This window comes from Leucoraja erinacea, chromosome 6 (assembly GCF_028641065.1).
Source record: "Leucoraja erinacea ecotype New England chromosome 6, Leri_hhj_1, whole genome shotgun sequence".
Classification (NCBI taxonomy): Eukaryota; Metazoa; Chordata; class Chondrichthyes; order Rajiformes; family Rajidae; genus Leucoraja; species Leucoraja erinaceus.
Genome location: NC_073382.1, coordinates 48,511,743 through 48,539,710, shown reverse-complemented (window position 1 = coordinate 48,539,710; position 27,968 = coordinate 48,511,743). Strand labels below are relative to the sequence as shown.

Genomic DNA, 27,968 nt, shown 5'->3' with positions numbered 1-27,968 from the left:
CTTGAATTGTAGGTGTGGTCCCCTCTACATTAGCCCGATGAAGCCGAGATTAAATGGGTCCGCTTCGCCGAACACTTGTGCTTTGTCTGCAGCAGTTGCAATTTCCTGGTTGCTCACCATTTTAACTCCTTTTCTCATTCCCATACCAACCTTTCTGTCCTGGGCCTCCTCCATTGCCAGGGTGAGGCCACACACAAGCTGGAGGAACAGCACCTTATAATCCGGTTGGGCAGCTGACAACCCAATGGCATGAATTACAATTACAATTTAGTTTATTGTCATTTGAACCTCAAATGAAGTTCAAACAAAATTTGGTTTCTGCAGTCATACAACAAAAAGAAACAATTAACAAGACACACAAACAATACAGTTCACACAAACATCCATCACAATGAATCTCCTCCTCACTGTAATGGTAGGCAAAGTCTTGTCCCTCCCCTGCTCTCCATTCTTCTCCCGATGTCAAAGCCCACGGCGGGCGATGGTAAGTCCCCGCTCCGGGTCTTGATGTTGGAACCCCCGGCGGGTGCTGGCAAGTCCCGCAGCCGTTAAAGCCACGGAGGGCGATGTAAATCCCTGGACCGGGTCGTTTTCAACCCTGCAATTCGGGCGGGAGAAGTTGACGTTGCGGGAGCTCCAAAAAGCGGTCTCCCACCAGGGACCCGCGAGCTCCCGATGTTACCGTCCACCGGGCCTGCGGCTGGAGCCTCTGAAGCTCCGGAGTCGGTTCGCAGCCACACGCCACCACAGCTCTCCATGCTCCGAAGCCAGCCAGCTCCACGATGGTAGGTCCACAGGCTCCCCGACTGGAGCCCCACCGCCCCCCAGGTCATCCTGGTTGGAGACCGCTCCACGGTGCTAGGGCCCAACGACAACGGATACCCGACAGGGAAAAGGTCGGGTTTCCCGTGCAAGGAAGAGATTTAAAAGTTTCCCCCAGCCCCCCCCACCCACCTGCTCCCCAACATATACACAGTTAAAAACAATATATAAACAACTACAAACTTTACACTCAACGGGACAAAAATTAAAAAAAGACGGACTGCAGAGGCCGCTGCAAATGTCGGTCATGCCGCCTCCCGATTTGAATGCTGAATTATTTCACCAATATTCCATGTTGGTGTCCACACCTCCGCACCACCTCTCTGCTTCTTGTCTTCACTACATTTGGAGAGCAGGGTTTAGTGTGATATTGTTATAAATAGACAGCGCATGACTTGCTGATTTTAGTTCCACTGCCTGGAGATTGATGGAGCATGTTATAAGAGGACAATACTTGTTATTTCAGAATGTCAACGGGTGCCCTTGCACCTGCATTTAGATTAGCTTAGAGATACAGCATGGAAACAGGCCCTCCAGCCCATGCTGACTATCAATCACCTGTTTACATTAGTTCTATGATTTCTCACCTTTGCATCTGCTCTCTACACACTAGGCCAGTTAACCCACGAACATCAACATACCATACTAAGGGCAGAAACTTGATTGAATAGTTAAAATTTTCCAAGAGCCAAGTGTTTTATTGTCGAAAATAGACATAAAATGCTGGAGTAACTCAGGGGGTCAGGCAGCATATCTGGAGAAAGGAATATGTGACATTTCGGGTCAAGACCCTTCTGCATACCGAGGCCCTCAGTCCGAAGAGGCGTCTCGACCCGAAATGCCACACATTCCCTTTCCCCAGAGATGCTGCCTGACCCGCTGAGTTACTCCATCATTTTGTGTCTATCGTTGGTATAAACCAGTATCTGCAGTTCTATTCTACACACGTGTTTTATTGTCATATGTTCCGATGCGGAACAATGAAATTCTTATTTGCAGGAGCACAACAGATATGTAAATATGGTACTCTGCAAAACCCATAATAAACAACACAAAAAAGGTCAATATACATTAAAAAAAAAGACAATAATAGTGGTTAATAATAATAATAATAATAATAATAAAAAAATAAATCTTTCCCCCCCCCCCACCACCTTAAACCTCAGTCTGAAGAAGGGTCTTGACCTGAAATGTCATCCATTCCTTCTCTCCAGAGATGCTGCCTGTCCCGTTAATTTACTCCAGCAGTTTACTCCTTTTGTGTCTACCTTCAATTTAAACCAGCACCTGCAGTTCTATCCTACACATTAAACCTCTGTTCTCTGGTTATTGATTCCCCTGCACAGGGCAAAAGACTGTGAATTCACCCTATCTATTCCTCTCATGATTTTGTACACCTCTATGTGATCACCCCTCATCCTGCTGCACTCCAAGGAATAGGGTCCTAGCCTGCTCGTTCTCTCCCTATGGCTCGGGCCTTTGAGTACTGGCAACATCCTCATTAATCTTCTCCGCACACTTTCCAGCTTGACGACATTGACTGATTTGTATCTGATTTTTGTCTAGGATGGAATGGGACACCTGAGAGTTACGGAAAATGGGATTCGACTGGAGGGAGAGTCGGAGTTTCTTTTCCCTTTGTACGCCAAAGAAATCCGTTCCAGAACGGTATGTATTGAGCACCAAGAAACCTATGTAGAATTTCAGAGAAGAAAGATTATGTAATATTATTAATTATTAAGGGATGTGAGTGTGAACTTTTAGTTTAGAGATACAGCATGGAAACGTATTTCACTTGGGCAGCTTACAACCCAGCAATACGAGAATTTCAAGTAACTGTTGCATCCCCACTACCTCCGTCCATCTCCAAACCTATTAGTCGTACTAGTTTCAGTGTCACCCTGCTGTTTGTATCACTCGTTATCACCTATTCCACAAACAATGGACCATTGTGAGCTCCACCTGTCCTTGATCATCTTTGCTTTGATTTGTCCCTTTGCATGCCTTTTATTCTCCGTACCTTTCCATACCTCTAGTTTCCCTCTCCCCCTGACTGTCAGAAGAAGGGTCTCCACCGGAAAATTCACCTATTCCTTGTCTTAATAGACAATAGACAATAGGTGCAAGAGTAGGCCATTCGGCCCTTCGAGCCAGCACCGCCATTCAATGTGATCATGGCTGATCATCCCCAATCAGTACCCCGTTCCTCCCATCTCCCCATATCCCCTGACTCCGCTATTTTTAGGAGCCCTATCTAGCTCTCTCTTGAAAGCATCCAGAGAACCCGCCTCCACCACCCTCTGAGGCAGAGAATTCCACTCCAGAGATGCTGCCAGACCCGCTGAGTCAAGTTTCAAGTTCAAGTTTATTGGTCACATACTCAATGATACAGGTATAACCAGTAGTGAAATGCTTGAGTGCCTGTCCTGTTGTGCATGGTTCCCCACTTACACATAACCCACATAAAACAATACTCACATATAACACATAATAAATATGCACATAACCCACATAAAACAATACCCACATATAACACATACCCCATAAATATACCACATAACAAGTAGTGCTGTTACAAGCAAAGTGACAAGTGCCGTGGAACACCTGTGATGACAGCATGTTCCATCCAGTTCAGTTCCATATGTGTGTGTGTGTGTGTTTGATGGTGGCGAGGCAGGGTGGGGGGGTTTGGGGGGGGGTGCAGGTGCTGGTGAGGAGGGTGGGGAGGGTTTGGGCGTTGGGGGGGGCTGAGGGGGGGGGGGGGGGGGGGCGGCGACACTCAGTCCTCGTTCAGCAGTCTCATGGCCTGGGGAAAGAAACTCCTCCTCATTCTCTCCGTGTTGGCCCTGAGCAGCCGGTACCGTTTCCCTGAGGGCAGCAGGGAAAACAGTCTGTTGTTGGGGTGAGTGTGGTCCTGGATAATCCTCCTGGCTCTTGACCTGCAGCGCTTGGTGTAGATGTCCTGCAGGTTGGGAAGGGTGGTTTTGATGGTCCGCTCAGCTGAGCGAACCACCCTCCTCAGAGCCAGTTGGTCCCTCTTGGTGTTGTTCCCCCTCCAGGTGATGATGCTCCCACTCAGGATGCTCTCCACAGTATGGGTGTAGAAGTTCTTGAGCACCCTGAGGGGGAGCTTGAAGTCCCTCAGCCATCTGAGATGGTAAAGACGCTGGTTGGCCTTCTTTACCAGGCTGCTGAGGTGGTGTGACCATGTCAGGTCCTGGGAGATGTGGATGCCGAGGTACCTGAAGCTCTCCACCCTCTCCACCTGGGCCCCGTTTATGCTGAGGGGGAGGAAGCTCCTCTGCTGCTTCCTGGAGAAGTCCACTATGAGCTCCTTGTTCTTGGAGGTGTTCAGCTCCAGGTTATTCTCCCTGCACCAGTTTGCCAGGTGGATGATTTCAGAGTGGTAGGCTGCCTCATCATTGTTTATGGCCTTATGGAGTTATAATACATTCTTTCTGGCTTCTTATGCTTGGAGTTCACTGGGGTCTGGGCGTTTAGGCCTGACATGCAGTTGGCATACCTGATATTAAACCCGTTAGTGGAGTTTCAATGGAGAATACATAACTGAGATAAGCTGTTAATATGCTCCATGAAATACAACACAGCACCAATTTTGCAGCAACTGGTGGTCTGGAACCTCCTTTAATCCGGACAAAGACATGAGAGTACACTTGAAATCTCCCCCAGAAGTCCCCCCAAAAATGTGGCACCTCGACTGGGTAGGAAGACCGATCTTGACCTCATTGGGATTTCCACAGCAGTTCGGTGAGTTAAATTTTCCCTCTGCCGCCGGGGCTCTGGATCTCCAGCCCGGCCAGAGCTGGCAGATCCATTCCTGTAGCCGCCTTCTGAGGCCGACTTTGTGGGTCGGTATCTTAGCCCCCTCGTGGCGAAGGCTGGTACTGTCCAACTCCTCTCAGGCAACGCAACCTCTGTTGATCCGGCAAATCGCATAACCCAGCAATGCTCTGGAATCAAGAGTGCCGGAAAATCATTGCTGGACATGTAATACCCGACCTGTACACCTGTTATGTACACCTGACCTATGGACAACTGGTACATCTCAACGAGTGTTTGGAAGACCAGCAGCAAATAGAATCTTCTGCCGTATGGGAACTTATATGTAAATGCTGGGAGGCCACATTTACAATTTGCAAACTTTTCAGGTTACGACCAGTTCTCAGGAACGGAACCATGTCAAGACCTGCCGAGATCCTAAATAATTTTCTGAATGACAGTAGAGTACAAAAACGGAACCCCAGCTCAAAGCAAGTTGTCTTCTCCACAGCCGTCTTGAATTCCCCAGATTCACTACCCACTGACCAAAGAAATCCTTCCTCGTCTCCTTTCTAATGATACATCCTTTTATTCTCAGGCCGTGCCCTCTAGTCCTTCACTCTCCCACTAGTGGAAACATATTCTCCACATCCACTCTATCCAGGCCTTTCAATATTTGGTAAGTTCCAATGAGGTTTCCCCTCATCCTTCTAAACTCCGAGTACAGGAGCAGAGTCATTGAATGCAAAAATGTTTTATTCTAGACAATAACATGGCAGAGGAATTAAGGATGTTGACAATGAGCCTGCCCTGCCGTTCAAAGGAAAGGTTGATTCACAATTACATTTGTTTGCATTGTTTCCATATTCTAACATACCGCACAGAGAAAGCTGTGTGAATCTCACTTAACAATTTGTAATTTCACTTCTATGTTGTAAATTTCAATGAGTCCTTGTGCCATCCAGCACCAAAACAGGCCCTTCAGTCTAACTTGCCTATGCCAACCAAGGTTGTCCACCTAGTCAGCATAGATTTATGAAGGGTAAATCATGTATGACGAAACTTATAGAATTTTTCGAGGATGTAACTAGTAGAGTGGACAAGGGAGAACCAGTGGATGTGTTATATCTGGACTTTCAGAAGGCTTTCGCCAAGGGCCCACATAAGAGATTAGTATACAAACTTAAAGCACACGGTATTGGGGGTTCAGTATTGATGTGGATAGAGAACTGGCTGGCAGACAGGAAGCAAAGAGTAGGAGTAGGATCCTTTTCAGAATGGCAGGCAGTGACTAGTGGGGTACCCCAAGGCTCAGTGCTGGGACCCCAGCTATTTACAATATATATTAATGATTTGGACGAGGGAATTGAAGGCAACATCTCCAAGTTTGCAGATGACAAAAAGCTGGGAGGCAGTGTTAGCTGTGAGGAGGATGCTAAGAGGCAGCAAGGTGATTTGGATAGGCTGGGTGAGTGGGCAAATGCATGGCAGATGCAGTATAATGTGGATAAATGTGAGGTTATTCACTTTGGTGGCAAAAACAGGAAAGTAGACTATTATCTGAATGCTGGCCGATTAGGATAAGGGGGAGATGCAACGAGACGGTGTTATGGTACGCCAGTCATTGAAAGTAGGCATGCAGGTGCAGCAGGCAGTGAAGAAAGCGAATGGTATGTTAGCATTCATAGCAAAAGGATTTGAGTATAGGAGCAGAGAGGTTCTACTGCAGTTGTACAGGGTCTTGGTGAGACCACACCTGGAGTATTGCGTACAGTTTTGGTCTCCTAATCTGAGGAAAGACATTCTTGCCATAGAGGGAGTACAGAGAAGGTTCACCAGACGGATTTGTGGGATGTCAGGACTTTCATATGAAGAAAGACTGGATAGACTCGGCTTGTAATCGCTAGAATTTAGAAGATTGAGGGGGGATCTTATAGAAACTTACAAAATTCTTAAGGGGTTGGACAGGCTAGATGCAGGAAGATTGTTCCCGATGTTGGGGAAATCCAGAACAAGGGATCACAGTTTAAGGATAAGGGGGAAATCTTTTAGGACCGAGATGAGAAAATCATTTTTCATACAGAGAGTGGTGAATCTCTGGAATTCTCTGCCACAGAAGGTAGTTGAGGCCAGTTCATTGGCTATATTTAAGAGGGAGTTAGATTTGGCCCTTGTGGCTAAAGAGATCAGTGGGTTTAATCCCTTTAAACTAGTATGGTTGGGGGGAGGGACTCAAATTGGGAAAGCTAGCAGTCAGTGTGTAAGGCAGGAGGCAGAGAATGGTAGCACTCTGACCCAAAATGTAGGGGAGAAGAAAAAGAAAATAAACAGAGAATAAGAGATGGTGCGTTTCTTAAATGTGTATATTTTAATGCTAGGAGCATTGTAAGAAAGGTGGATGAACTTGGATTGACACCTGGAAGTATGATGTTGTGGCGATCAGTGAAACATGGTTGCAGGAGGGCTTTGATTGGAAACTAAATATTCCAGGATTTTGTTGCTTCAGGTGTGATAGAATTGGAGGGGCAAGAGGTGGAGGTGTTGCATTGCTTATCAGGGAAGATATTACAGCAGTGCTTTGGCAGGATAGATTAGAGGGCTCGTCTAGGGAGGCTATTTGGGTGGAACTGAGAAATGGGAAAGGGGTAGCAACACTTATAGGGATGTATTATAGACCGCCAAATGGGGAGCGAGAATTGGAAGAGCAAATATGTAAGGAGATTGCAGATATTAGTAGTAAGCACAAGGTAGTGATTGTGGGAGATTTCAATTTTCCACACATAGACTGGGAAACACATTCTGTAAATGGGCTGGATGGGTTGGAGTTTGTAAAATGTGTGCAGGATAGTTTTTTGCAGCAATATATAGAAGTACCTACTAGAGAAGGGGCGGTGCTGGACCTCCTGTTAGGAAATGAGACGGGTCAGGTGGCAGAGGTATGTGTTGGGGAACAGTTCGGGACCAGTGATCACAATACCATTAGTTTCAATATAATTATGGAGAGGGTCAGAACTGGACCTGGGGTTGAGATTTTTGATTGGAGAAAGGCTAACTTTGAGGAGATGCGAAAGGATTTAAAAGGAGTAAATTGGGGCAGTTTGTTTTATGGGAAAGATGTGGAAGAGAAATGGAGGACATTTAAAGGTGAAATTTTAAGAGTACAGAATTTTATGTCCCTGTTCGGTTGAAAGGAAATAGTAAAAATTGGAAAGAGCCATGGTTTTCAAAGGAAATTGGACACTTGGTACGGAAAAAGAGAGAGATCTACAATAATTATAGGAGGCATGGAGTAAATGAGGTGCTTGAGGAGTATAAAGAATGTAAAAATAATCTCAAGAAAGAAATTAGAAAAGCTAAAAGAAGATATGAGGTTGCTTTGGCGTAAGGTGAAAGTAAATCCAAAGGGTTTCTACAGCTATATTAATAGCAAAAGGATAACGAGGGATAAAGTTGGTCCATTAGGGAGTCAGAGTGGACAGCTATCTGCAGAACCAAAAGAGATGGGGGAGATATTGAACAATTTCTTTTCTTTGGTATTCACCAAGGAGAAGGATATTGAATTATGTGAGGTAAGGGAAACGAGTAAACTATGAGGATCAAAGAAGAGGAAGTACTGACACTTTTGAGAAATATAAAAGTGGATAAGTCTCCAGGTCCGGACAGGATATTCCCTAGAACATTGAGGGAAGTTAGTGTAGAAATAGCAGGGGCTATGACAGAAATATTTCAAATGTCATTAGAAACGGGAATAGTGCTGGAGGATTGGCGTACTGCGCATGTTGTTCCATTGTTTAAAAATGGGTCTAAGAGTAAACCTAGCAATTATAGACCTGTTAGTTTGACGTCAGTGGTGGGCAAATTAATGGAAATGATACTTAGAGAGTCAACCTAGCAATTATAGACCTGTTAGTTTGTCGTCAGTGGTGGGCAAATTAATGGAAATATATATATATATATATATAAGCATCTGGATAAACAGGGTCTGATTAGGAACAGTCAACATGGATTTGTGCCTGGAAGGTCATCTTTGACTAATCTTCTTGAATTTTTTGAAGAGGTTACTCGGGAAATTGATGAGGGTAAAGCAGTGGATGTTGTATATATGGACTTCAGTAAGGCCTTTGACAAGGTTCCTCATGGAAGGTTGGTTAAGAAGGTTCAATAGTTGGGTATTAATGGTGGAGTAGCAAGATGGATTCAACAGTGGCTGAATGGGAGATGCCAGAGAGTAATGGTGGATGGTTGTTTGTCAGGTTGGAGGCCAGTGACTAGTGGGGTGCCACAGGGATCTGTGTTGGGTCCACTGTTGTTTGTCATGTACATCAATGTTCAGGATGATGGTGTGGTAAATTGGATTAGTAAGTATGCAGATGATACTAAGATAGGTGGGGTTGTGGATAATGAAGTCGATTTTCAAAGTCTACAGAGAGATTTATGCCAGTTGGAAGAGTGGGCTGAAAGATGGCAGATGGAGTTTAATGCTGATAAGTGTGAGGTGCTACATCTTTGGAGGACAAATCAAAATAGGACGTACATGGTAAATGGTAGGGAATTGAAGAATGTAGGTGAACAGAGGGATCTGGGAATAACTGTGCACAGTTCCCTGAAAGTGGAATCTCATGTAGATAGGATGGTAAAGAAAGCTTTTGGTATGCTGGCCTTTATAAATCAGAGCATTGAGTATAGAAGTTGGGATGTAATGTTAAAATTGTACAAGGCATTGGTGAGGCCAATTTTGGAGTATAGTGTACAATTTTGGTTGCCTAATTATAGGAAGGATGTCAACAAAATTGAGAGAGTACAGAGGAGATTTACTAGAATGTTGCCTGGGTTTCAGCAACTAAGTTACAGAGAAAGGTTGAGCAAGTTAGGCCTTTATTCTTTGGAGCGCAGAATGTTAAGGGGGGACTTGATAGAGGTCTTTATAATGATGAGAGGGATAGACAGAGTTGACGTGGATAAGCTTTTCCCACTGAGAGTAGGGAAAATTCAAACAAGGGGACATGACTTGAGAATTAAGGGACATAAGTTTAGGGGTAACATGAGGGGGATCTTCTTTACTCAGAGTGGTGGCTGTGTGGAATGAGCTTCCAGTGAAGGTGGTGGAGGCAGGTTCGTTTTTATAATTTAAAAATAAATTGGATAGTTATATGGATGGGAAAGGAATGGAGGGTTATGGTCTGAACGCAGGTGTATGGGACTAGGGGAGAATACGTGTTCGGCACGGACTAGAAGGGTCGAGATGGCCTGTTTCCGTGCTGTAATTGTTACATGGTTATATATGGTATGGAGAGAAGGCAGGTACAGTATACTGAGTTGGATGATCAGCCATGATCATATTGAATGGCGGTGCAGGCTCGATGGGCCGAATGGCCTACTCCTGCACCTAATTTCTATGTTTCTGTGTCTCTGGCGCTGTAAGGCAGTAACTCTGCCGCTGCACCACTGTGCCGCATGTAAATTCCTGTAATGGGGCAAAAGATGATTTGGAGAGACAATTAAATAACGTACACATGGAATACTGTGGAGTGTTTGAACCCAGGAGAGCATTGGCGAATGCGCTCAGCGTTATTCGCAGTTGAAAATAGATGTACCGGTGGTGCCTTTGTTTATCCTTCGTTTCCCTTCAGAGCTGAGCTTTTACAATGATTCTGGTTCTCTAGCTTCAGGCTTCCATGTGACGGATTTATTGAGCTCAATTTCACAACTTCTTAATGTAGGATCTAAACTCATGGGGCTGAATTTTAATCCTTCAAAGCGAACAAAAGCCTGAAAGCCTCTGCAATGTGTCCGCCTGAGACTTCTTCCCCTGCCACTGCGCTAATGAATTCTTTCTCCATTTCCTGGCAAGTTAGCTTGAGCTAAGGACAACACGGAGTCCCACATCCAGCTCTGCTTTTTAAAGTACATTGCAAACATGATGTTTGGTGGACTCTGGCGAGAACTGCACTACAAGGTAGAGGGCAGAGAAAAAGAATGGTGCTCTATGGGACTTTGGTTAGGCGTCTTTGGAGTATTACATAGAGTTCCGAAGTGTCCGGACCTGAAATGACACTTATCCATGTTCTTGAAATGCTGCCTGACCCCCTGAGTTAATTCAGCACTTGGTATCCCTTTCTGTACACCAGCATCTGCACTTCCTTGTTTCTGTAATGCCATTTCAACAAGGTTCTTTGAACACTGATATTTCTGCTTCAAGGTGTATGTGAACGAGGATCAGTGCAGAGCTCGGGGAATGCCTGAATGACATGGACGTGCAGTGGTAGAGTTGCTGCCTTAAAGCGCCAGTACCCAGGTTCGATCTTGACTACGGGTGCTGTCTGTACGGAGTTTGTACATTCTCCCCGTGACCACTTAGGTTTTCCCTGGGTGCTCCAGTTTCCTCCCACACTCCAAAGACATACAGGTTTGTAAGCTAATTGGTTTGGTAAAATTGTAAATTGTCCCTAGTGTGTAGGATAGTGTTAGTGTGCGGGAATCACTGGTTGGCATGGACTCGGTGGGCCGAAGAGCCTGTTTCCGCGCTGTATATCTAACCTAAACTAAACCTATCCTATCCATGCACCTGTCCAATCGTTTTATAAAAGTTGAGATACTACCTGCCTCAACTACCTCCTATGGCTGCCCGTTCCATATATTGAATACTCTTTGTGTAAAAAAGTTGCCCCTCAGGTTCCTACTAAATCTTGCCCCCCTCACCCTAAATCTATGACTTCTCGTTCTTGATCCCCTTACTCTGGGTAAAACACTCTGTGTGTTTACCTCATCCATTTCTTTCTTGTATATAATAACAAGAAAAGGAGAAGGGATGAATACGTGTGGTCGTCAGAGCAAAGAGAAGATGCTCAGAAATTACAGTAAATTAATATATTCATGAGACAATTAAAATCTATTTTGTATTCATAGTTTTGCAATTATAATTAGAGAATAATAGACCTCTCAGGTGATTTACATTGATAGATTAACTGTCAGCTTGGAAAGGTTGCTACTTAATCGTAGACCACTTCCCCAGTAAATCAGTTCCAATTTAAACTCTAATTTAAAAAACATGGCATTTAATCCATTAACGCGCTCTCCACAGGTCAGCTAATCCAAACATACATTAACACCAGTAGATCTCACATGTTTATGCTCATTGTTTGTTGGATTCTTTAGACTTTAAAGCTACAGCGTGGTAACGGGCCCTGCGGCCCACCGAGTCAGCACCAAATATCAATCACCCGTACACTAGTTCTAACCTACACACTAGCGACAATCTTACATGCCAATTATCCTACAAAGCTGTAAATCTTTTGAGTGTGGGAGGAAACCAGAGTACCCGGAGAAAACCCACACGGTCACAGGGAGAACGTACAAACTCCGTAAAGACAGCACCCATAGTCAGGATTGAACCCAGGCCTCTGGTGCTGTAAGGTAGCAACTCCACCATTGTGCCACAGTGCTGCTCAAAATGTAGAAACAAGGAATTGCAGATGCTGGTTTATAACCAAGATAAACACAATGTACCGGAGTAACTCAGCGGTTCAGTCAGCATCTTTGGAGAAAAAGGATGGATGACATTTTGGATGGGGACTCTTCTTCGAACTGTAGACGTCTCCAGAGATGCTGCCTGACCCTCTGAGATACTTCTGCACTTTGTGTATACATTCCAAGGTAAAAGAAAACTCTACTCGTGCTTTGGGCTGATATTTCACAGAGAAAATAATACCTTTTGCAAAGGTCTCTACCAAAGGATCGATGCCTCAACGCGTTGAATATGATTAGTTTGCACAGAATCAATTTGCTCCATTCATGTCTTGCATGGTTCACAGCAGAGTGACTGATCTAATCCTTCTGTCATGCTACAACATGTCATCAAATTCAAGATGCTGGGGATGTTGCCGGGAGAGGACATTGACGTTGTCTCGCTTCCAGTGAAGTTGGAAGAACAAGCAAACCAATATAAATGTTCAACTAAACATATTGCCTGACACGCTGAGATATTCCAGCATTTTGTGTCTGTCTCCACATATGTTGCCTGTTGCGTTGAGTTCCTCCAGCAGTTTGTGTTTTGACCGCGTTAATATTGAATACAGGCAGTGGGGAGGTGAGAGTGTTTCTTGCAGGATTTGTGTTTATCAACAGAATGGACCACACTATTGCCAATACCGAATGTGCTCATTAGTATTTGCAGGTTGGCTCCTGATTAATTCATATGTTGGTGGAAGACAGCTACCGTTTTGCATTCATAAGCCATATTGCAGTTAGTGAGTGGGGTGTCATCCCTTAAAGGGCCTGTCCCACTTTCCCGAGTTATTCACGAATTCTCCTGAGTTATTCACGAGTACTCCCGAGTTTTCAAACTCGTAGATATCATGCTGATAAAAAAATATCCCGACTTACCTGATGCCCCGATACCTACGGCTGGCATAACAAGCCTCTATCATATACCCACGGACTCCTACGTACTCATTACGAACATCCTGTCCCACTTTGGCCGTCAGTTCCGCGACAAGCCGTTGGCGGCGAAGATTTCGTTCACTACAAAAATTTCGGAGCCCCGTGCGCAGTGTCGCACACAACTACATACCCCTCCACGCTTCTAAGTGGGACAGGCCATGCGCGGCCATACGATGCCCGTGCGCTTTGCATGCCAAGGACACGTAAGTGGGACAGGCCCTTAACTCTGCATATCCCTCGAAAACTTTACTATCCAATGTCATTGATCATTTATTTTATAAATTTTCACACTGAAAGCAGACTTTCTCTTTAACCCCCTGTAGGATTCTCCTTTGCTTGTGGATTCTTCCCAAAACGTGACGATTAATGCTCGTGATTCTAATGGACATGTGACTGGCAGATTAACCATGGGTGAGTACTGTTATAACAATTTGCTTTTCAATCTGCTGTAAAAAATGCTCATTGAAATTTTAAAGAAGAAAATCACCTTGCCGTTAAATGGCGTGCAGGTAGCTGAAAGGGGAAATACTTGTCGAGTGTAACAATTGAAAGGACCACTCAGCTGTAATAAGCAGGCACGGAAATCGCTATCAGAACATGCGGGGGACACATTTTCTTGGCGGCCACCCACGCGCATGTGCACACACACGAGGCTTTGGCCGTGGGCCCTGTGGACAGTAACATCGGGAGCTAACCTGGTTGGTGACCGACTCCGAACTCCAGCAACAGCAGCTTTGTCCGCCCTGAATCGTGGGGCTTGAATCAGCCCGTTCACGGGGTCTTTCATCGGCCGGCAGGGGCTTCAACATCGGGAGCCTCAATCGCCTCGATGCAACAGTTTGATTTTAAGCCACGGTGGGCGCTGAAAGGCCCTGCGAATGGGCCGATTCAACCCTTAGAAAGCTGCTGATAAAGTCCGGATGGTGGGGGGGGGAAATCTCTCAAAGCGGGAGGGGGGCGCGCCCCCAGGATTTCCGCCCCTGGAAGACACTTGTTCATCAGAGCCAGAATTTAAAAGCATTTTAGGACTCGATAACACAAACTTTTATTTGCTTTTACATTGAAGTTACGCAGGCTCCCAGGTATTATGCAATGTAAAAGAAGCTTTTTTTAGTTTAGTTTAGAGATTACAATGGAGCCATCCACAGTGTTAGATACATGATAAAGGGAATAACGTGAATAATGTTTAGCGCAAGATAAAGCCAGTAAAGTGAAGGAGGATACATTGGAAGGTGAGGTTAACGGTGGTGATGGTTAATATTGCTGCCAAAGAATAGTATCGTTTGGTTTATTATTGTCACGTGTACCAAGGTACAGTGAAAAGCTTTTTTCTTGTGTGCTATCCAGTCAGCGAAAAGACTATACATGATTACAATCGAGCCATCCGCAGAGTACATATACAGGATAAAAGGTATATGTTTGGTGCAATAAAAAGTCCAGTAGTCTTATCAAAGATAGTTCAAAAGGTCTCCAATGAGGTAGATGGAGGGTCAGGACCATTCTCTAGTTGGCGAGAGGATGGTGCAGTTGCCTGATAACAGATGGGAAGAAACTGTCCCTGAATCTGGAGATGTGTGTTTTCACGCTTCTGTACCTCTTGCCTGATGGGGGAGGGGAGAAGAGGGAGTAACTGGGGTGCGACTGGTCCATGATTATGCTGATGGCCTTGCCGGGGCAGCGCAAAGTGTAGATGGAGTCTACACTTCACGCCTTTTTTCTTGACCTCGTGCCATGAAACATTGTGAGGTCTGGAGTGATTGTTGACTCAACAATCCTGTTGCCTGTTTACCATCGTACCGCCACTTCTGCTGGGTCTGCCCTGCCAATGGACTATGATGTTTAGTTTAATTTAGGGATACAGCACGGAAGCAAGACCTTCGGCCCACCGAGTCCGTGCCAACCCGTGATCCCCGCACATCAGCGCTATCCTACACTCACTAGGAACAATTAATAATTTTTACCAAGCCAATGACCCTACAACTAGTACATCATTGGAGTGTGGAAGAAAATTGGAGTTCTCGGAGGAAACCCATGCAGGTCACGGGGAGAACGTACAAACTCTGTACAGACAGCACCCAGAGTCGGGTCCAAACCTGGGTCTTTGGAGCTGTAAGGCAGCAACTCTACCGCTGCGCCACCATACCGCCCTGGCTTCAGCATTGAGATGGAAGTTTCTGACGTTTTGTCTCAAAGGAGTAATTCTCTTAATTGGATTCAGGTTGTTGCTTGACTGGTCAATGGGATAGCTTTACCAATTTAGAAACCAGGACATTCATGACACAATCAGTATTTCTATAATAGTTTGATTTGTTTATTACTGTGACGTGTACCAAGATACAGTGGCACGGAGGGATGGAGGCACCGCGGTAGCGCTGGAGACCCAGGTTCGATCCCGACTATGGATGCTGTCTGTACGGAGTTTGTACATTCTCCCGGTGACCTGCGTGGGTTTTCTCCAAGACTTTTGGTTTCCTCCCACACTCCAAAGACACGCAGGTTTGTAGGTCAATTGGTTTGGAATAAATGTAAAAATTGTCCCTAGTGTGTGTAGGATAGTGTTAATATGCAGGGTTCGCTGGTCGGCGCAGAGCTGGTGCGCCAAGGTGCCTGTGTCCGCGCTGCATCTCTAAACTAAACTAAAGGTACAGCTTTTGTTAGTTTGCTCTCCAGTCAAAGAAAAGACTATAGATGAATACAATCATGCCGTACACAGTGCACATATTGGGTAATGGTATAACATTTAATGAAAGATTTAACATTAAAGTCCGACAAAGTCAGATTAAAGATAGTTCAAAGGTCTCCACTGAGGTAGATGGGAGGTCAGGACCACACACTAGTTGATGAGAGGTTGTTCAGTTCCCCGATAATAGCTGGGAAGAAACTGTTCCTGAATTACAATGAACATTATCAATTGATTCAGATGGTAATGTGGTACATAAAGTTTGAAATAATAAAAGAATCATTTTGTTTTTGATTTTGTGGCACAGAGGTGGCCATCACTTGAAATATATTGTAAACTTGCTTGTGTAGGAGATGCAATGATAGTTTCCAAAATGATAAAAATCTGTCTATTATAGTTGCTGGGACCCCAGTGAATTGGGTTGGGAGAGGTGTTTAAACTGTCTAAAAGAGACTGTGTTTGTGTGGACCAGCTTGTTTCTGAAGCCTGTTTATCATCAGAGTTGAGGGGAGCATGGTGACGCAACTTGTAGCACTGTTGTCTCATAGCGTCTGAGACCCAGGCTCGATCTTTATCTCGGGTGCTGCTGTATGTCTGCATTTTGCACGTTCTCCCTGTGACCATGTGGGTTTTCTTCCGGGTGCTCCAGTTTTTCAATCCCCACATAGATTAAGGTCTTGCATGATAACTATCAGGTATCTCTAATATCCTCATGCGCAGAATGCTCTATATCACTACATATATCAGGAGACCTATTAACAACTCCAACATCTCTTTCTGTTTCCTAATCCATCCAGACAGATTCTAATTTATATCATGAACTGCTAGACTAAGATCCTTTCTAACTCCTGTACTGATGTTACCCTTTATCATTAACACTAGCCCACGTCTTTTATATTTTCTCTGTTCTTTAATGTTGAACGCGGGCAGGTGGGGCCGGTGTAGATGGGGCACCTTGGTTGGCATGGGCAAGTTGGGCCGAAGAGCCTGTTTCAAGCTGTATGACACCAACAACAAACAACGATCTGCGTACTGCAACCATTTTGTCCCCAAAAGAAAGCACTGCATGTGACCACACTGTTTATAAATAATGAACCTTTACCACAACACATTCCAAGTTTTGTTTTCTGTTTCTTCTTTTTTGTACTAAATTATATGTATGCACTGAGTACGAGCTGCGTTTAATCTCATTGTACATGTATAGTGACAATAAATGGCATATCTATCTATTATCTAAGTTATAAACTGAGATGGGCACATCTACAAATTGCAGCTAATCGTAATTCTAATGGTAAAAGCATTATGACATCTCGAAATGTCACCTAAATTTAGGGGAAGACACACTAGTGATTGGAATTCTCATGATGTTCCTGGAAAGTAAAGGTCACTTGGCAAGATCATCAGTCCCTTTTTAAAGCTGTATTTTATATATATTTTTTCAGCTGTTCTTCAGCCTTGTCACTTGTCTTTGCTCCCACCACTGTCTGTAACTTTCATAACGGCTCGAAACAGAAATGCACTTTACAATTTATTCGTTGTTGTCTTCAATTGGAAATCAGATGAGTAAAGAGTTTGCCATTTATTCAGGATTTATTCAGGTGGATAAAGTAAATCATTATTTATGGCTAGAATCATAGTTATTTTGAATAAATTAATGAGGCTGGGATTTAATCAAGGGTTCTGATATATTTAATTTTGAGGACAATGTACAGGTCACTTAGAGATTCAATTTGAAGCTCAAAAGATTACTCAAAAGATTACCTTCCCAACTCCAAGGTACAGTGCATCACTATATTACATCGGAAGGATACCACTGGATTTAGCTGTTCCAAACACATCCAAACATTGGACATTAATGATTTGGATGAGGGGATTGAGGCTGTGTGGCCAAGTTTGCAGATGATACGAAAATAGAAAATAGGTGGAAAGGCAGGTAGTGCAGGGAAAGCAAGGACACTGCAGAAGGGTGGACAGGTTGGGAGAGTGGGCAGAGAAGTAGCAGATGGAATATAATGTGTCAAAGTGTGGAGTCAAGCATTTTGGTAGTAGGAATAAAGGCATAGACTATTTTCTAAATGGGGAGGGAATCCAGAATTCAGAAATCGGAGGTGCAAAGGCACTTGGGAGTGCTGGTGCAGGATTCCCAAAAAGTTAATCTGCAAGTCAAATCGATAATAAAGAAGGCAAACGCAATGCCTGCATTTATTTAAAGAGGTCTGGAATACAAAAACAACAAAGTAATGTTGTAGCTTTAAGGGCGCTGGTCAGACCTCATTTGGAGTATTGTGAGCAATTATGGGTACCATATCTGAGGGAGGATATGCTTCGTCTGCAGAGGGTCCAGAGGATGTTTACAAAAATGATCCCAACACCGAGTGGGTTAACATATGATGAACGTTTGATGACACTGGGCCTGGACTCGCTGGAGTTTAGGAGAATGAGGGACCTAGTTGAAAGGTACTGAAAAGTGAAAGGCCAGGACAGAGTGGATGTGGAGGGGATGTTTCCACTAGAGATTGCTATCATGACTATTCCCCCGGTAACTCCCGTGTGTAGTCTCCTTTATGTACATGAACCAACTATGATGGGTCAGTCATGTTGTTCGGATGGAAGACGAGCGTCTACCAAAGCAAACTTTCTACTCCCAACTTAAAGAAGGCAAACATAAACGAGGTGGACAAAAGAAGAGATTCAAAGACGCCTTAAAAGCCAGCATGAAGAAATGTGAAATCGACATCGACAATTGGGAAACCAATGCCAAGGACAGGAAACTCTGGCGAACCATCATCCAAGAAGGAACAGCGACCTTCGAAGCCAACAGATGTACAGAATTAGAAGGAAAGAGAAGAAAACGGAAAGAGAGGCAGCAACAACCAAAGCCCGATCTGCCATCTGGAATTACCTGTCCTGAAAGCTGAAGTACTTTCAAAGCCGGGATTGGACTCATAAACCACCTGAGAATCCATAAAGACAATGGAACGTAGACCATCATCCTCGACCTCGAGGGGTAGCCACGACGACATGGAAGCTCGCAGTTGCCTCTCCCATTGCTCCCTGTGCGGGCATGGACGCGACTCTACATCAGACCTTGCTCTTTGATACTGACTGATGAGGCTATACGTTTGCAGTAACAGGTGACAATTTCCACTTTCCTTTCCATAAATTACTCTGTTCTTTCATTTCACTGATAAGACCACATTGTGCATGTTCAATTGGGTCACTTAGATTACCGCGACAGTTTGTATCCAACATTCTCACGCAGTGGAATTAAGCAGAATAACTTTCCCAATCCAGAAATTAATCAACGTCCTACATAGCGGGTTCTGTGAATCCTTAATGCTATTGTTCGCATATTTTTAGTAAATAAATAATAGAAGTTATGTTTATGTCCCATGGTGCCAGCCGTGGTATGACAAAATGCATTAAGGCAGAGGGCATGTAACAAAGGCAGTGTAGATTTAATCAGGGATTTTCACTTCCATAATGGATTAAGAACCGAAAATCTAGTAAACCTCTCCAGTGTGTTTGGCATAATTTTCGTGTCACAAAAAAAACAAGGAAACAGGCTTAGACACAAAGTGTTGGAGTAACTCAGTGGGTCAGACAGCATCTTTAGGAAGAATGGATAGATGACGATTCGGACCCTTCTTCAGCCAGGTTTCCGGATCCTTGTCCAGAGATGCTGCCTGACCCACTGAGTTATTCCAGCATTTTGTGTCTATCTTTGGTGTAAGTCAGCATTTGCAGTTCATTTCTATTACAAGAAAACAGGCTTTCTTACAATTTAATTATTAATGTTAAATTACACTGGATTTAATCATATTATGATCATTATCAGATGAATGATCATGTTCCATACATGAAGGGGGAAAGATTTAATAGGAACCTAAGAGGAAACTTTCTCACACAAAGCATTGTTGGTGTATGGAACGAGCTGCTGGAGGAGGTAGTTGAGGCATTTACTATCGCAATGTTTAAGAAACATTTAGACGGGTACATGGATAGGACAGGTTTAGAGGGTCATAGGGCGAATGCAGGGAGATGGGAACAGGGTGGATGGGACATGTTGGCCGGTGTGGGAAAGTTGGACCAAAGGACCTGTTTCCACACTGTATGACTATAACTGGATGATTAATATTTTAATATAGTAAACCATATAGTTTTCTTTATTCTTCAAATATTATATTGTAAGAATAGAGAACTATAGTGTTTAAAGTATATCATTTTATACCTGCACGCCTTCATTCACTAAGCACCTTTGTGTTTTTCAGGACATTGGTAATTAGACTTACATGTTAAATATCAACGTGGTTCAACAAAATTGTTTCTTCTGTCAGCTCAATTATGATGCAATTTTTACAGAATATAGGTTAAAATTGTACATTTATGTATAATACAGTTCTTGATGTAACTTACAGTAGCACTGCTGGTAGATATCCAGGTTCAATCCTGACCTTGGGTGATGTCTGTGTGGAGTTTGCACATTCTCACTATGACCGCATGGGTTTCCTCCAGGTGTTCCGGTTTGCTGCCACATCCCAAAGACGTGTCGGTTTGTAGGTTAATTGGGTCTCTGTAAATTGTCCCTCGTGTGTTGGAGGTGAATGAGAAAGTGGGATAACATAGAACTGGCGTGAACGGGTGATTGATGGTCAGTGTGGACTTGGAGGATCACTCCTTGTAGCAAATACTGTCCAAAACTTCGAGTCACAGAGAGTCATAGTCATACAGCATGGAAACAGGCCCTTCGGCCCAACTTGCCCTTGCTGACCAACATGCAGTATAATGTGGATAAATGTGATGTTATCCATTTTGGTGGCAAAAACAGGAAAGTAGACTATTATCTAAATGGTGGCCGACTAGGAAAAGGGGAGATGCAGCGAGACCTGGGTGTCATGGTACACCAGTCATTGAAAGTAGACATGCAGGTGCAGCAGGCAGTGAGAAAGCGAATGGTATGTTAGCTTTCATAGCAAAAGGATTCGAGTATAGGAGCAGGGAGGTTCTACCGCAGTTGTACAGGGTCTTGGTGAGACCACACCTGGAGTATTGCGTACAGTTTTGGTCTCCAAATCTGAGGAAAGACATTATTGCCATAGAGGGAGTACAGAGAAGGTTCACCCAACTGATTCCTGGGATGTCAGGACTGTCTTATGAAGAAAGACTGGATAGACTTGGTTTATACTCTCTAGAATTTAGGAGATTGAAGGGAATCTTATAGAAACTTACAAAATTCTTAAGGGGTTGGACAGGCTAGATGCAGGAAGATTGTTCCCGATGTTGGGGAAGTCCAGGACAAGGGGTCACAGCTTAAGGATAAGGGGGAAATCCTTTAAAACCGAGATGAGAAGAACTTTTTTCACACAGAGAGTGGTGAATCTCTGGAACTCTCTGCCGCAGAGGATAGTCGAGGCCAGTTCATTGGCTATATTTAAGAGAGAGTTAGATGTGGCCCTTGTGGCTAAGGGGATCAGAGGGTATGGAGAGAAGGCAGGTACGGGATACTGAGTTGGATGATCAGCCATGATCATATTGAATGGCGGTGCAGGCTCGAAGGGCCGAATGACCTACTCCTGCACCTAATTTCTATGTTTCTATGTCCCATTTACACAAGTCCCACAATAATATAGAGGGTCCATAACCCTCTTAACCTGTCCTATGAATGTACCTGGACAAATGTCTCTTAAATGTCATGATAATACCTGGAATTTATGATATTAACTACGAGGAGAAATTGGACAATTTTGGATTTTTTTTCTCTTGAATGCCAGAGGTTGAGGGGAGACCTGATAGAAATATATAAAATTCTGAGACATAAACAGTCAGAACCATTTTCCCAGAGCGGAAATGTCAGAATCTACACAGCATAACTCTAAGGTGAGAGGGGCAAAATTGAAAGAAGATGTGCGGGGCAGGTTTTTAACAGGTTTTTAAGTGAGTGCCTGGAACGTACTGCCAGGGGTAGTGGTGGAGGTAGATATGATTGTAGTGTTTACAAAGCTTTTGGATAGGCACAAGGAAATGCAAGGAATGGAGGGATAGAGATTACAGATAAGAGTTGGTTCTAGCATCATGGTTAGTGCAGACATTGTGGATTGAGGGGCCTGTTCGCGTGCTGTGCCCGTCTATGTTCTCCATTGTAGGGGATAATTCAGAGTAACGTTAGTTGTCTCTAAATCTTCACTCCACATCTCCCTCACTGTGGATGCTCCCTGGCCTGTTGAGTTTTTACAGCATTTTCTGTTTTTATTTACGTTCTTTAGCAACTGCAGGTTTTTATGTTGCTTTTCAATGCACCAGAAGGCAATTGATACTTCCTTAATTTAAGTCAAAATCAAAAATATGGGGTATATTCAGGAAACCTGAATCTGAAGTAGGAAAAAACACATAGGTTCCCACTAGCATCCTCAAGATCCAAAGTGGGGTAAAAATCATTCCCTCCCTGTAGTCAACAAATGATAAATTTGGAGATTACAGACTAAATAGGTTCCTTCTGGTCCAAGAGAGGAGTAATGTCCCTCAAACCTGTCATGCTTTAAAACCAGAGTCATTCTTCCTGCTGACGGAGGCCATGATGGAATCTACCTTGACTCCACATGCCAGAGACGTGCGGGTTTGTAGGTTAATTTGCCTCTGTATATCGCCCCTCGTGTACAGGGAATGGATGAGCAAGTGGGATAACATAGAACTAGTGTGAAGGGGAGATCGGTGGTCAGGGTAGACTTGGTGGTCTGATGGGCCTGTTTCCATGCTGTATCTCTAAACTAAACTAAACAGTCTGAAGAAGGATTTCGGCCCGAAACGTTGCCCATTTCCTTCACTCCATTGATGCTGCTGCACCCGCTGCGTTTCTCCAGCATTTTTGTGTACCTTAAACAGTTTCACTGTTCATTTTAATTGATGAAACTATTTGCCATCTTGTGTAAGGTTGATGAATCACTTTATAACTGAATACCTAAAAGTAGTACGAAAACAGACCGAGGGAGTTGGGCAGCACAGTTGCGCAGCGGTAGAGATGCTGCCTTACAGTGTCAGAGATCTGGGTTCGATCCCGACTCCTAGTGACCATGTGGAATTTCTCTGGGTGCTCAGATATCCTCCGATATCCCAAAGACGTGCAGGTTTGTAAGTGAATTGGCTTCTGTAAATTGTGCCTAATGTGTGGGATAGAACTAGTGTACAGGTGATAACTGGTCAGCACGGACACGATGGGCCAAAGGACCTGTTTCCATGCTGTATTACTAAACTAAGACCGAACTGCTGGTTAATTACGTGTTTTATTCAGTATCTGAGTATAGAAGAGATTGTTTTATTTTCATGCTATGCACTTTATTTATAGATTATTCCAAAGCATTAAATTTACATTTGTGCACACATTTCCATTGCGTAAGATATTCCAAGTACATCATCACACATAATTGAACTTTTGTGTAAGTGACTTCAATGAAATGGAGCGCATAGTTCAAATGAACTTATTTAAAATTCCATCACTGCAAATATAAGCACAGTCCATATTTGATGGCCTGGTTTATGATTTATATATTAATAATTTTTTCATAGTGTGACCATTTTTTCAATTTTATAATATACAGCTCCCCAGATATTTGATTGTGAAGCTTGGATTTTTGCAACACGCTGCATATGAAAATCAATTTTCCCCAGACGGGAACGTATTTGTCATGGCCTTTGCATCAAATTGCGCCATTCCAGAGAAGAATTGCGCGTGCTTGAATCGGCCATTATCCTTGTATGATGTGCATGTAATGTTGTCTTCCCTGCATGGCTCCATTAGGGCACTGGTCTGTGGCAGGACCGTTTGTAGGCATCCTCCCTGATCATGTCTAGACCCTGCCCTGGGAACCTATCTCCATAAAACCACAAAATATAGGAGCAGAATTAGGCCATTGGTAACATTGTGTCTGGTCTGCCATAATCATTACTGATCTATCTTTCCCTCTCAACCCCATTCTCCTGCCTTCTCCCCATAACCTATTACACCCTTACTAATCAAGAACCCATCAATATCCAATGTGCGTTCTCCCTGTGACCGCGTGCATTTCTTTCAGGTGCACTGGTTTCTCCCCACATCCCAAAGACGTGCAGATTTAGAGGTTAATTGGTTTCTGTAAATTGTCCCTAGCATGCAGGATAAAACTAGTATGGGTGATTGCTGGTTGGCATGGACTCAGTGGGCCGAAGGACCTGTTCCCACGCTGTATCTACGCTGTATCTGTTAAGCCAGAGAACAATAACATTTCAAACGCCTCTGTCTTGTGTGTCATTGTTAAAGCTCCAGTCTCTTTCAAATACAATCAATAACATTGTTGAAGCGCCCTCACAAAGCAATTTGATATTATTTTTTGTGCAACTTTCTTTTATTTTGACGTTGTTTATCTTTTGGCTCAAGGTCCCAACACACTGCAAGCCCATGGAAAACATTTTGAGGTCCTCTCAAACACAGGCAGAATGCTGTTTTCGGCAGCGGAGAAGGAGGTGGTGGTTGGCGCGGACAGACTACGAGTCACAGGTATTTAATTATTGCCCCTCTGCTCAAGTCAAGATGACAAGGTAACTATTTCTTCAGGCAACCTTCCTTCTTCAGGCATTCATAGGTGGATCAGCTCGCAGCACGGGTGCTTTGCTTCCCAGAATATATTGGTCAGATTTATGTTTTGATTGATTACTGTCACCTGTACCGAGGTACAGTAAAAGACTTTGTTCTGCGTAATATCCAAACAGATCAGATATACTATACATAGATACAATCAAGTCAAACTCAAGTACAATACAATAGGCGGCATGGTGGCACAGCAGCAGAGTTGCTGCCTTACAGCACCAGAGACCCGGGTGCAATCGTGACGATGGATGCTATCTGTACAGAGTTTATACGTTCGCCCTGTGACTGTGTGGGTTTTCTCCGGGTGCTCCAGTTTCCTGTCACAACCCAAAGACCTACAGGCTTGCGGGTTAATTGATTTCTTTAAAATTGCAAATTGTCCCTAGTTTGTAGGATAGTGTTAGTGTTCAGGGTGATTGTCGTTCGGCGCAGACTCGGTGGGCCGTAGGGCTTGTCTCCACACTGTATCTCTGAAGTGTAAAGTAAAGGAAGGATGTGGAAGCTTATGAAATGGTGCAGTGAAAGTTTACCTAGTGTGTGGGATAGAACTAGTGTACGGGCTGATCGTGGTCAGTGCCGACTGGGTAGGCCAAAGTGCCTGTTTCCACGTTAAAAACTAAAATTATCATGTATTTATTTATTTATTTATATTTTATATTAGAAGCCGTGTACAAAATTATAAACCGTGGCATGAGACAAAATACTTTTATTCTACAGCTTCCATTTAATTTTAACAAAGATGAAATAGAAAAAGAGAGAAAGAACAAGAAAGAAAGGAAGTGAAAGAGAAAGTGAATGTGTAAGAATAGAACCCCTAAATTACCAAATGAGTGTAATCAAAGAGTAAGTAAAAAATAAAAAGACAAAAACGAAAAAAAGGAAGACAAAAACCAAAAAGTGTTGATACACCTGCTTCATTTCTCACCACACTCATCTAAAAATAAAATTTTACTTCGGAGTCACGTGAGTGACTACGTGAAGAGCCCGCTCAGCATGCATGCGCGGCATTGCGTTCAGCAGTGCAACAGCGGCCGCATCGGAGTCAGGCGCTCCCGCTACAGATTGAAAGACGGACCGTCAGGTAGGTACCCTGAAGTCGGGTTTCTTTCACAGGAGAGCCTTCTGCTTTGTTTTACAGGCAGAGAACAAAAAGGCTCTTGAACAAACCTGTCCCCCGCTCGACTCCAACGGAGGAGCGTTCCATCTGGGGGGGGCAGCTACAGGCGGTAGGACCGCTTACCGGGTGCTCCGCCATCCCCGACACCGTGCCGAGCCCAGTCCTGCTAGCGCCTGAGCAGCGGGCTGGATGTAAAGCTACCCGAAAAAGCGTCCGGCCGGTGGCTTCCGACTTGTCGGACGGCGACGTCTCTCCACCCGCACGGGGGAGAGACAGCCGCCTGAGCCGCATGGAGCGGCTCCTGGAGCAGGTGTTCCAGCGAGACGCGCTGCGTGAGGGGCGCTCTCGCAGGGGGAGTTCAGGCACTCCCTCCACAGTGCCTTGTGCACTGCCCATCGCTTCCTCCTTACCCGAGGGTAGCTTTGGTGACCAGGACTGGGCTGGTCAGGAAGAGGGGACGCTGGCTGAAGAAGTCGGGAGTATGCAAGGGGTGCAGGACCAGGAAGAGCTGCTGGGTGTGGTGGACCGCTACGTGGCAGCCCCACGTGCAGGAAGGCCATTAGAGCTTAAACTAGCGGCCAGCATCAACCACCTCTCCAACAGGCCCCTACAGGAGCAGGTGGTTAATCAGGCCTTAAAAATGTACACAGCTCCAGAAAATTGTGAGTCCTGCAAAGTGCCGGCTGTCAACAGCCAAATCTGGGGGCACGTCGGGACAAATATTCGGAACCAGGAGCTGATACTGCAGCGGATCCTCAGGCTCCTGACGTCAGCCATCACATCATTGCTCGTTCTGTGGACAATACGGAGATAACCACAAACCAACAAGACACTCTCGCACTGTTGTACAAACACACAGTTCGAGATAAATAACCTCCATAAATAAATCATAAGACCTGCCCTAAATCCAAAATTCACGGGGTTGTGCAAAACCCCAGCCACTGAGCCAGACACACTGCTCTTTGGCAAAGACCTCACGAAAAAAGTAAAAGATATGGAAGAGGCCTCTAAAACTTTCGGTCTCATGAGGGCAGGCCCCGGGACGAGCAAACCTAAAACAACAATACCCAAGCGGCAGCACCCCATCGCGTCCACCAGTCGACGTCTACCATATGGGACTGGTGAAAGCTCGGCGGTCCGCATTTTATCACCGGAAGTCTTTTTTAGACCAAGGCCCAGAGCGGACCCCATGGAAAATGCGCCACCCCCCAACATCACCGCCACGTCAGACAACGCGCAAGACTCGCTGGTCTGGGAAGAGACAGAAGAAACACCCATAACCATGGAGGTAGGTGGGTCTGGTTCCTACCAGCATATAGAAAGTAGGGGCTCAATACTAACAGGGGGGAGATTACACCTGTTTAAGGGAGCATGGGAGTCTATCACGAGTGACAAGTATATACTCAATAGCATTAGTGGATACAAAATACAATTTATACTAGAAAAATTGCCACCAGTTCAACATTCACCCCGGAGGGTCTTTTCCCTCTCAGTTAAAGAGAAACGAGAGGGACAAGCTGAACTGGTGAGACTAATCACTAAGGGTATCATGGGGAAAAAACAAAACATGAACCCTTGGAATTTGTGTCGGATATATTCACTAAAACTAAAAAAGATGGTGGGTGTCGCATCATCATTGACTTAACTTCACTAAATATGTTTTGTTAAGTGTGTACATTTCAAAATGGAAATGTTTGTTACTGCCAAACAACTGATTTCCAAAGGATACTTCATGGCAAGCATTGACCACAAAAATGCTTACTATTCAGTACCCATTCACAAGGATCATCGCAGATACCTGGATGGGGCAGCAATGGCAGTTTAAAGCAATACACAATGGATTAACATCAGCCCAAAGATTATTCACCAAGATACTAAAACCAGCCCTTGCAATATTAAGAAGATAGAAACATATGGTTATGGCATATCTTGATGATATCTTAATAGTAGGCAAGACCATGGAATTGGCATATCAGCTGTGTCAGCTACCAAACAGTTGTTCGAAACCTTGGGATTTGTCTTACATCCAGATAAATCTAAGTTGAAGCCATCCACAACTATGGACTACTTGGGCTTCACAATTAACTCAGCCCACATGTCTGTAACTTTTCCAAAAGACAAAACAAATGAATTGGCACAATCATGCAACAATTTAATGGTCAACGAGCAACCAACTATTCAACAAGTAGCAAGAGTAATTGGGGAAATGGTAGCAGCATTTCCAGCTACACAATTTGGACCTTTGCACTATCAAAACTTACAAAGAACAAAGGTACAGGCACTAAAACAACATGCAGGTCATTATGATCGTATCATGAAATTACCTACTGAAGCAATATCAGAACTACAGTGATGGGCAGAAAACATTTGGCATAGTTTCAGCCCTATCATCATCATTAACCCTACTTTAGTTATCCAAACAGATGCCAGTGCTCAAGGCTGGGCAGCGACTAACTCTATATCCAGCATAGGTGGTAGATGGACTAACCTAGAGTCATCATTACTACTTACAC

General features: G+C 44.2%; 1 protein-coding gene across 8 annotated transcripts in view; it reads left to right on the top strand.

Annotated features, from left to right (window-relative positions):
- The window catches only part of LOC129698092 (gamma-sarcoglycan-like), a 296,811-nt gene that overhangs the window by 208,495 nt on the left and 60,348 nt on the right, over window positions 1–27,968 (top strand). For all 8 annotated transcript variants that reach the window (XM_055636962.1, XM_055636965.1, XM_055636959.1 and 5 more), the window contains 3 exons: window positions 2,389–2,490; window positions 13,365–13,452; window positions 24,129–24,248. In XM_055636962.1, the coding sequence (XP_055492937.1) occupies window positions 2,389–2,490; window positions 13,365–13,452; window positions 24,129–24,248 (310 nt within the window). The remainder of the gene's footprint in view (window positions 1–2,388; window positions 2,491–13,364; window positions 13,453–24,128; window positions 24,249–27,968) is intronic.